This window comes from Silurus aristotelis (assembly GCF_946808225.1).
Source record: "Silurus aristotelis genome assembly, chromosome: 13".
Taxonomy (NCBI): Eukaryota; Metazoa; Chordata; class Actinopteri; order Siluriformes; family Siluridae; genus Silurus; species Silurus aristotelis.
In genome coordinates this window covers 3649175-3659600 of record NC_139586.1, presented here as the reverse complement: position 1 = coordinate 3659600, position 10426 = coordinate 3649175, and the positions used below count along the sequence as shown (strand labels likewise).

Here is a 10426-nt window from a genome sequence, read left to right as displayed (position 1 = left end):
AACTTGTTCCAACATGACCTGTTCCAGCTCCATGGGTTAGAACATGTGGAAGATCTTGAGTGACATGCTAGAGAGGTCGTGACCTCAACCCACTGCAAAACAGGCCTCCCAACCATCTACTACATCAGTACCTGACAATCAAGCTAGTGGAACACCTTCCCTGAAGAATGGAGGTTATTATAACCACAAATGGGATGTTCAGCAATCGTATGGTCAAGTATCCACAAACTTTTGCTCCTATTGTGTATATTAACATCCTAGCATTTGGTAATATCTACCAAATGTGTTATAGTCTTAAAAAAACAAAAACAAAAAAACTAAAAATACCACTATCTAAATACACAATTCTCATAGTGAAGCATGGTGGTGGTGGCACCATGCTTCCAGGGTGCAGTTCTAAAGCAAACTCCACTCTTTTGGGATGATATTATTAACAGCAGCCCGAGCATCAACAAGAGCAGCCCGAGCATCAGCAGGTTCATACAAACAAGAAAACACCTTCTAAAAATAAGTGATGAGTCAGAATGGCTGCTGCGATGGGAAAGAAAAAAAGCCTTCAGCTGCTTGGAAAGCCGCATACCGAATGTCAGCTCTCATCACAACACTTTCAACCAATTAAACAGTTATACAATAATAATGGACGTTGGGGTGGTGTGATGCGGTGTGACATGGCGTGACGCGTGAGCCCCCCCTCCCTACACCCCCCACAGTGCGTTCTTTTTATAGAACGGCGTGATTCTATCCACGCCACTTGCCGAAAGATTTCAATCTTTAATGAAGTCATGTACAAAACGTTGTACATTTTCACAGTTTGGGGTTTGACGAAATGGTGCCCAACATCCGCCAGACAAATTAGTTCGCATTCGCACATACGTTATAGCTGCGATAAACAGTAACTCTCTCTCTCTCTCTCTAAGCTTTCCGCAGAAACCCGGAAAGCTTTGTGAAGCATGCTGACTGCTCCAAAGCATTGGACTCCACTCAAAAAAATTTAATAAAAAATAATGCACGTCATCAATTACACATTGTACTTTATTAGAAACCACCACGTTAATGTCTTCGGGATATGTTCCTGTGTATGAGCGCATTAGTGTGATCTTTGGGGTTTTTGGTTCTTTTTATATTAATGTCAAAACTGCATTTAAACTGTTTCAGCGTCCTGAGCACCTGTAATTAAACTTGCGTTGTGTCTGCGCTACTGGTTATTTATTTAGAGTCAAAAATCGACTCTGACGTGAAAGAAAAGAACAGTAATAATTCTCCTGCTAGCACAACATGCACAAACACTCCATTAAACAATGGTGGGTGAGATAGAGAGAGAGAGAGAGAGAGAGAGAGAGAGAGAGAGATAGATAGATAGATAGATAGATAGATAGATAGATAGATAGATAGATAGATAGATAGATAGATAGATAGATAGATAGATAGATAGATAGATAGAGACAGACTAATCGATAGAGAGAGAGAGAGAGAGAGAGAGAGAGAGAGAGAGAGAGAGAGAGAGAGAGAGAGAGAGAGAGACCAACAGACAGACAGACTGACAGAGACATAAAGACAAACAAAAAAAAAAAAGAAAAAAGACAGATAAACAGACAGGGTATCCCAATACTTTTGGCCACATTTTCTATTGTTTCTACATACAGGAATAATGACCAGGCTAAGAAAATGTTGCCATGGTAGCAGTTTCTGAGACTCGAGTGTCGAGTTGCCAACACTTTGGGATAGTCAGCAAGTTTCCTGACACTTGACAGAAGTGTTTTGTGCTTTTCCCAGGTTCTGTTACACGTTTCAGTTTGTCTTATTAATTTCAAATGGAAAATGGATCAGCTGTTTATTATTTACAGTAACCGATTTGAGGAACTTGCTGTGAACATCCAATGACGATACATGTAACTGTAAACGGTTAAAAACATCACGTGACATTTCAAAATGAAAAAAATGTTACATTCCATTTTTTTTTTTAAGAAACTGAGCGATAGATTGACACCCTGTGTTCCTTCTTATATGTGTTCCACCCTGTGTTCCTCCTTATATGTCCGGCATCACTATTAAAAGAAACGTGAATAAACGGAATGGAGTTCAGTGTGGAAAACAATATCATATTTCTTCTCCTCTTTCAAACTCTCTTTCACACACTCTCTCTTACACAGTTTTTTTTCACAACTGCAATCAGATACATGGTAGTTAGAGCTCTAGCTCGCTACATTACATTCACACTGCTTCGCCGAAAATACTGGAACACCTGACTGCGGTTGCATTAAATTTTCCCTACACTTTAACTATGAAATCGGTTCCACCATGACAGTGCCCCTGTGCACAAAGCAAGCTCCAAGAAGATATGCTCTACACTCCAGGTCTCCTCTCCCTACACCAGTACCAGTATCAAAGTAATCTCAGGATATTCCGAGTTCTCGGGAAGTTCTCGAATGTGTGTCAACCGATCACTTAGGCGTAACTTCCCACCTCCAACTTGCAGCTTGGGAAATTCAGCGAGTGATGGCAAATCTACACTAAGCAGCAAACGTCAAATTCGCAGCGGTTAAAGTGACGTGATTTTCGAGTTCCGACTTCCTTATTAAGCATGCAGTGAGTCAAACCCCACTAGGTTTAAAGTATATACAGTACATACACATCCATGTCAATAGCGCCACCCATTTTGACATATAGATAAGCGAAAAGATAAAGACAGAATGATCGATACAAAGACAGAGGTATAGACCAACAGACAGAATGATAGACGTACACATGAGAACTGGCAGAGACAGAAAGACAAACAGAGACATGCAGACACACAGACAGACAGATAGATTATACCAACACTTTTGGTATCTGTCCTGCGCTGGATTGTCTGTTTGCAATCGGTTGTGCACAATGCACTTTAGGTAGCTAGGACGACTTACTTTGGTTCTTAGCTCTGTGTTATGTAGCTCTATGTTGTTTTTTGTAGCACCAGGGTTCTGGAAAAATGTCTCATTTCACTGTGAAAAGCTTCTTGACTTGACTGAGAAGTGAAAAGTAGATCATCTATTGAAATCTCAGTAACGAACGACGAAATATGATGGGAGCAGAATCTGGATTTGAGCCAAAAACTAGACATTTCAGTGGTGTGCATACGACCCTGAATTCAATCCTAACAAAATGAACTACGGATTTAAATCCTGGGTCTCGATAGGAATACCAGCTTTTTACTCTATTAAAGAAAAGGGTCACCTAAAGGACTTTGTACGTTTGAAGAAACATCACTGCTTTGAGAAATCTGACTTATAGATACCTTCAAGATCTTGATTGAACCAGTAGCAGGGATAAATTTTGTATTGTACTGACTCTCACATATGGCAGGAATTTGAAAAATACACTATGCACGCTCTAAACAGGAAGCGTTCATGTAGTCTAGTGCAATCCAGCATTCAAAAGCTAGAAAGGACAGAGGTGCTTATGGTGTCTTTATGATGCTGTGGGATCAGGTGAGGGGAGCGAGGGATCTAATGGGAAGGTTTCAAGGGTACAAATTCCAATGTTGGAACACGTACGGCTGAAATATCTGGGTTAGGACCAGTCTCCCCTGTAGGTCTATTCTGGTAAAACACATGTGTAAGAGGACTTTGAACAGAACTGGTAAGGAGAAGAACAAGCTCACAAAGAAAGTGAACTCATGACTCACCTTCATTTTCGGACGACGGGCATGCCACCTGCAGCACCAAATCAAACGTCCGATCTGGATTCTCACTGCAACAAATCAAAGCAGACGCACAAATTCAGAATAACGTTTAGCAAATTATGTCTAGTCGCAAAAAAGCCTTACAGCGAGATCCTGCGGCTGTAGAGATTCCTGTTTCAGCTACAGGAGTATTAGAGAGATTAGGTCTTAATCTCGAGAAGGCAGAGAGGTCTAGGGCTCGGTCTGGGTTTTTAGTTCATCTCAAAAGGACTTGAAGGGCTGAGGAGGTCTCTGCAGTGCGCTCTTCCAAAAACTGCATATGGGTATCATAGTGTAAACAAACCTTTGGCCACTTTCTTTACCCGTTGATTGGGGTTCCTTCATTCACCATTATTTGAATACAATGACCAGCAACAGAGATTTTTTTTGCAGTCTCACAGATCCTTTCTCCGGCTCAGAAGCTATGGAAATGAGCCATTCAGCCTGCGATCCTGAAACTCGTGGCCAGAAAAGTTACCCTGATGCTGAGACTATCCTCGGCACAGCGGTGACACTCGTAGTAGCACAGTAGTGGGTGTCGTGATGGTACAAGTGTCAAGGTGAGGCAACGTTACTGGGTTTTCAAGACGCAGCTAGATCGAGAAAAATCCACACGCCGCCGAAAATATCCATCCCAGAGCGGTGCTATGGTTTGAATCCGATACCAGGTACTGGGACGGTAAAGGATTTAGCAGGGAAAGGGTACGCTGTAATGTTTAACAAGTTAAATCAAGAAGTCGCTGTGTGTTTTGCAAAGTTATTATCAATTCCCAGGGTTTTAAACCTCAAAGCAAAGCGACCTTTGGGGCAAAATAATATCCAGTATGGAATCGGTACTTGGGAAATACAAGTAATTCTGCTTGTCACTGACGTATTCGGTGCCATCAACAGTATGGTGCATTTTCCACACTTTTTCCTCATGCAACCTTTATCTGCAAAGAATATAATATAATTTAAAAAGGTCCTCAATCAATGTTTCCTGGACTTTCTGGTGTGTATATATATATATATATATATATATATATATATATATATATATATATATATATATATATATATATATATATATATAGTGTGTGTGTGTTTATATATTCATCCCAAAGGTCGAGTTGAGGTCAAGACTTTGTGCAGGCCAGTCAAGTTCTTCCACACCAAACTCCCTCATCCGTGTCTTGTGGATCCAATCATTTTGGAACAGGAACGGGTCCCTGCACTGTTCCCACAAAGTTAGGAGCATAAAATTGTCCAAAATGTCTGGGTACGCTGAAGCATTAGGAGTCCTTTTACTTTAACTAAGGGGCCGAACCCAACTCCTGAAAAAACAACCCCACATCATAATTCCCCCTCCACCAAACTTGGCACAATGCAGACAGATAAGAACCGTTCACCTGGCAACCGCCAAACCCAGACTCATCCATCGGATTACCAGACAGTGAAGCGTAATTAGTCACTCCAGAGAACACGTCTCCACTGCTCTAGAGTCCAGTGACTGGGTGCTTTACACCACTGTATTTGATGCTTTGGATTTACTTGCTGATGAAAGGCTTGGATAAAGCTGCTCCACCATGGAAACCTATTCCGTGAAGCTCTACGCACTGTTCTTCAGCTAATCTGAAGGCCACATTAAGTTTAGAGGTCTGTAGCCATTGACTCTGCAGAAAGTTGGTGACCTCTGTGCACTAAGCGTCGTGTGATTTTACGTGGTCTCACACTTCGTGGCTGAGTTGCTGCCACTTTGTTATAATACCACCAACAGTCGACTGTGGAATATTTACTGTGGAATATACAGAGAAAATTTCACGACTGGACTAATTGTAGGGAAAGTAGAGGTTAGTATAAGTGCAATACAAAAAAAAAGAAAAAAAAAGAAAACGCACATGTGATGGTCAGGTGTTTAAATACAGTGTAGAAAAACACAGAACCGGTTTCTGACAGAGAGATAAAGGAGTGCTGACAAGCAACAAACCCAGACAAAGAAGTTCCACGAGTCTCTGTAAACATCACATCTACTCACCATATGACAGAGTGAGTTTGAATGAAGATGATGATGATTATTTTTAAGTACTTGTGGCTTCCTGACTACAAACTTTCCACTGGTGGTGCTTTTAGAACAAATTACATTACAGAATGTAATTCTGAAAGAAAGAAAGAAAGAAAGAAAGAAAGAAAGAAAGAAAGAAAGAAAGAAAGAAAGAAAGAAAGAAAGAAAGAAAGAAAAAGAAAGAAAGAGGAATGAGGAAAACAAAATAGGAAAAGAAAAGAAAAAATACTTCCTTTGATATGAAAGAAAGAAATAGGAAAGACTAAAAATGAGACAGAAAAGAAAAGGGGACTATGAAGGAAAAAGATTTATTTAATAAGAAAGAAAGAAAGAAAGAAAGAAAGAAAGAAAGAAAGAAAGAAAGAAAGAAAGAAAGAAAGAAAGAAGTGAAAAGACCAATGAAAGAATGATGTTAATGAAAAGGAAAAGAGGGGAAACGAAGGACACGCAAAACAATAAGGTTAAAATATTATTATTATTATTATTATTATATTATTATAATTATTGTTAATATTATTATTAATAATAATAATAATAATAATAATAATAATAATAATAATAATAATAATAATAATAACCACTTGTGGCTTCCTGTATGTTTGACTCCCCCCTCCCCTTTAGGAAGCAGGTGAGCCAGGCCACAGTTGCACTTCATGCTAATAAAGCTAATGTTTTAGCTCTGCACTGCAGCTACGGCGCTACTATTAGCCTGAGTGCTAATCCTGCTAGCCTGCTAACCGCACCTGCACCGCTAATGGGTTTTCATTCATTAGAAACTGAGCGTTATGGCGAATTGTGCAGAAACTGGGTTTATTAAAAGCCCCCCTCCTCCTCCTACTCTTCCTCTACCCCCTGTCCCCTCTCGTCCCCCAGGGAGGGGGTTCTTCCGCTGTTACCGGAAATAAGGAACAAACAAATAAACATAAAACAACAAACAAACAAACAACGCGAAGCGTTCAGAGTCATTAGGAAGTGAGCAGCGGTTCTCCTCACCGTGTTCTGCTGTCCATGGCTACAGCATGGCGACGCGCCTCTGAACACCGTCCAACAACACCGCCGAGCTCTCTATCTCCCCGGCCACCTGAGGCACATTTCACACCATCCTTTTTCTCCTTTTCTTTTTTTTTTTTTAATATTCTTTCTTTCTTTCTCCCCCCCCGCGACCTGCGCGTCTTGTGGAGAAGTTCAGCTCGCAGGGTTTCACTTCTCCTCTGCTGAGCACCAGGAAGCACAGCCTGACGCTACGCTGCGTGACGTCACGCGCGTTGTTTGACAGAGAGCTCGTGAAAGCCGCAGCGATTCCTTCACGCGCACGACGCGCTGAGGGAGGGGGGGTCTTTAATGATAAAATGTGGGCATGTGGAAAAAGAAAGGCAGAAAAAAAGGGAAGGAAATGGACAGAAAAGAAAAACTAGGAAAGGATTAAAAAAAAAATAATAATAATAATAATTATAGAAAATATTAAGGAGAAAAACTAAGAACAAATAGAGCAGAAAGAAAGAAAGAAAGAAAGAAAGAAAGAAAGAAAGAAAGAAAGGGGAAAAGAATGGGAAAAAGACTAAGGAAAAAAGAATACTATAAAGAATGAAAAAAAAAAGAAGAAAAATGCCCAGGTAGAAAAAGAATCTGAAAGGAAATTGGTAGAAAAGAAAAGAAGGAACTAGAAGGGAAAAAACTCAGGATAGGAAAGAAAAGAAAATGAAGGAGATAAAGGATTTTTAAAAAAGTAAAGATAAAATTCCCTTCGGTAAGTTTTCCTGTGCGGAACTTTGGCGTGTCCTGACAGGGCAGGTGACATTCCGAGGAATCCTCTACAGGACACACCAGAGACCCTGTGTAGTACTGAAGCATGTGTGTGTATGTCTGTGTGTGTGTGTGTTTTCAAGCAAGCATGCAAGAAGAGCATGCATAAAACATGCATGCAAATATCAGGAAGTTCTTGCGGTTCTCAGAAGGAAATAGGACCTCTTCACACACCACCCACTCAGTGGTTTTGGTTTTAATCATCTGGGGAAATGATTCAAGTCATTGAATCAACATCAAACATCAAACTGATATTTTTTTACACCAAAACCTACTATGGAGAAGCCTTTAACTGACATGAGGGACATTTTCAGAGAGAGGATCAGTGATGTGGCCTTACTGACCTTCTGTCAGCTCTTTTACCAAAAACATACAACTATGTAACATATGGACACCTGACTTTCAAACCCTTTTAGCATGTAGTTCTTCTCTAAATGTGTGACCCAAAGCTGAAAACATGCAACATGCCGGGGAAGAACATCTGAAGTGTCTTTCACCTCAACTCTACTGAATACCTTTAGGATAAACTAGAACTAGAACCTGGTTCAAAGACAAGCATATAAAAGACATCAAATCTCAAACCTACTGAACACCTTTAAAATGAACCAGAACCTGATTTGAAGACAAGCTGGTGAAGAACATCTCAAATGTCTTTCATCTAAAGTTGACTGAATACCTTTAAGATGAACAAGAATCAGTTTATAAGATAAGCTGTTTTGAAGATTTGAAGACAAGCCAGTGAAGAACATCTCTAGTGTCTTTTACCTCAATCCTATTAAGCACCTTTAAGATGAACCAGAACCTGGTTTGAAGACAAACTGTTGAAGAACATCTTAAGTCAAGCCAAGTGAAGATCTTTCAATTCGACTCTTCTGAATATCTTTAGGATGAACCAGAACCTGGTTTGAAGTCAAACTGGTGAAGAACATCTTAAGTCAAGCCAAGTGAAGAACATCTTTCAATTCAACTCTTCTGAATATCTTTAAGATGAACCGGAACCTGGTTCGAAAGAGAAACCGGTGTAGAACATCTCAAGTGTCTTTCACCTCAACCCTACTGAATGCCTTTTAGATGAATCAGAACCTGTTTTAAACACAAACCAGTTTGAAGACGAGTCGGTGAAGAACATATCGGGTGTCTTTCACTTAAATTTAACCGAACGCCTTTAAGATGAACCAAAACCTGGTTCAAAGAGATGCCAGTGAAGAGCCGAAGACTTCCTGTGGTGACATCACTCGTGAAACTGAATTACGATTTATAAGGTTTATTAGAGGAGTGAAAGGTGGACGAGTCGATATCAAATCCAATGGTTTTGGCCCATACAGTTTTGCTTATATCGATGTGGCGACGGAAAGGGAAAATCGGTGACAGTAATAGCCGAAGAGCTGAAATAGTCAGGGGAGTGAAGACTTCCCTTTTGTGAGAAAATATGAGGAACCATTATATGACGTGATGCTACATGCAGAAAAAGAGGCAGCGACACCCCTGAGCTCAAAGGGTTTAAAAAGTCACTGATTTAGCCCTTTTTTTCTGTATTGCACTCAAGCATTTTTCTCTCGAGCACTCCATCTCCAGGCACTCCTTCCAGCTGTGGGCCTCGGTTCTATCTCTCTTCCTATTGGTTAAAACCCACTTCCGGTATGCAGTGTTTATAGAGCTGTTCGAGCAGCATACAGGGGACGGAATGTTTCTTTTTAAAGGACTCTACAAGGCAAGGCGAGCTCTGTGCAATCCCGCGAAACTCCGTAAATACCAGATCAGAATGTCAGCACGCGTTTGCAGCGGAAACTCCTCTTTTGAGGAACTGGTCTCGCGGCAGGCACGTGAAACGCAGCGGAGATCAGGAAGCACAGAGAATCAAATACCGGCGGAAGGCTCGCTTTCTGAGCAGGAAAGACTCGTTTATAACCTTCACAAGGACGCGTGCGAGGTAAAGGCTCGGTTTAAGTCCTCAACGAGAAACTCTGTGAGGACTTTAGTGCCTTAGACACAGTCAGGGGAGTCGTTTTTTGTGTCAAATGTAGCTACATTTGGGAACTGTGTAGCTACTAGTGTGGATTGATGACTCCACAATCCATTTAAGCACCGCCCACTTTCTGAGAAACTGTACACCTGTACACAAACTGTACACCTGCTGGAGGTATCCAGTTATCTGATCAGCAAATCGAATATTTCTATATTTCATTACAGTAGATACGATTTCCACACTAATGGGGAGTCTTTGTAGAAATATTCATGTGAATAGCCATTTTTTTTCAATAGCCAATCAGATGTCAGCCATCACATCATGTGTTAAAGTAAAGCCAGCTGTGTATCTCTATAATATTGATGGCATGCAATGTTGGGCAGTACTTTTTTTAACTAATACTGTTAAAAATAAAGTAACTCCGTTACCGTTACTGTATGGTGCGTTACTTTTTACTTTTATAAATTAATTAATTTCGGCTGAAGTGTAGACTACAGTCTAACCTGCTTACAGCAGCGTCGCATTGTGTGATTGGTGGATAAACCACTGTATACAGGAAGAAGACGCACTGTGGGCATGTCTCAGTTTATTCAGGTCTGTGCGGCAGTAATGGCGAGTCGAGGCGAGAGCAAGACGAGTTTCTCAAAGTGGAAATATGCTCATTATTTCACTTTAGTTGAGTATAAAGACAAAAACTTTTAAGTCAAATGTAAGCTGTGTCTTTCTGGTTCAAAGGTCGTATCTACTGCGATAAACAGCAACTCTAATCTGTTGAAGCTCCTCCAGGACCTCCATGCCTGAGGAGCTAGAAGCTAGAAGCTAACCCGGTGTTCTGTTCTACATTGTTGATAGTTTTCATACTTCAGCTGTGAAAGGAACATTTTAAGGCTCAACACAACAGCAGAAGCCACTTTAGTTT

General features: G+C 40.6%; 1 protein-coding gene and 1 long non-coding RNA gene across 4 annotated transcripts in view; one reads left to right on the top strand and one right to left on the bottom strand.

The window, feature by feature from the left end:
* LOC310735474 overlaps window positions 1-2943 on the top strand; it is a 3992-nt gene extending 1049 nt beyond the window's left edge. The window contains exons 2-4 of one of the 2 annotated variants that reach the window (XR_014536311.1): window positions 1-1305; window positions 1365-2428; window positions 2537-2943. The exon at window positions 1-1305 is cut by the window's left edge and continues 583 nt beyond it. This is a non-coding gene — a long non-coding RNA (uncharacterized lncRNA). Of the gene's footprint in view, window positions 1306-1356; window positions 2429-2536 lie in introns of both variants that reach the window. The other variant, XR_014536312.1, reaches the window with a different exon arrangement.
* The window catches only part of dennd1b (DENN/MADD domain containing 1B), a 107285-nt gene extending 100249 nt beyond the window's left edge, over window positions 1-7036 (bottom strand). For both annotated transcript variants that reach the window (XM_083558155.1, XM_083558154.1), the window contains exons 1-2: window positions 6732-7036; window positions 3662-3726 (exon numbers count right to left, since the gene is read on the bottom strand). In XM_083558155.1, coding sequence (XP_083414281.1) covers window positions 3662-3726; window positions 6732-6748 — 82 coding nt within the window. In that variant the 5' untranslated portion in view covers window positions 6749-7036. The remainder of the gene's footprint in view (window positions 1-3661; window positions 3727-6731) is intronic.
* Between the last annotated feature and the right edge of the window lie 3390 nt (window positions 7037-10426).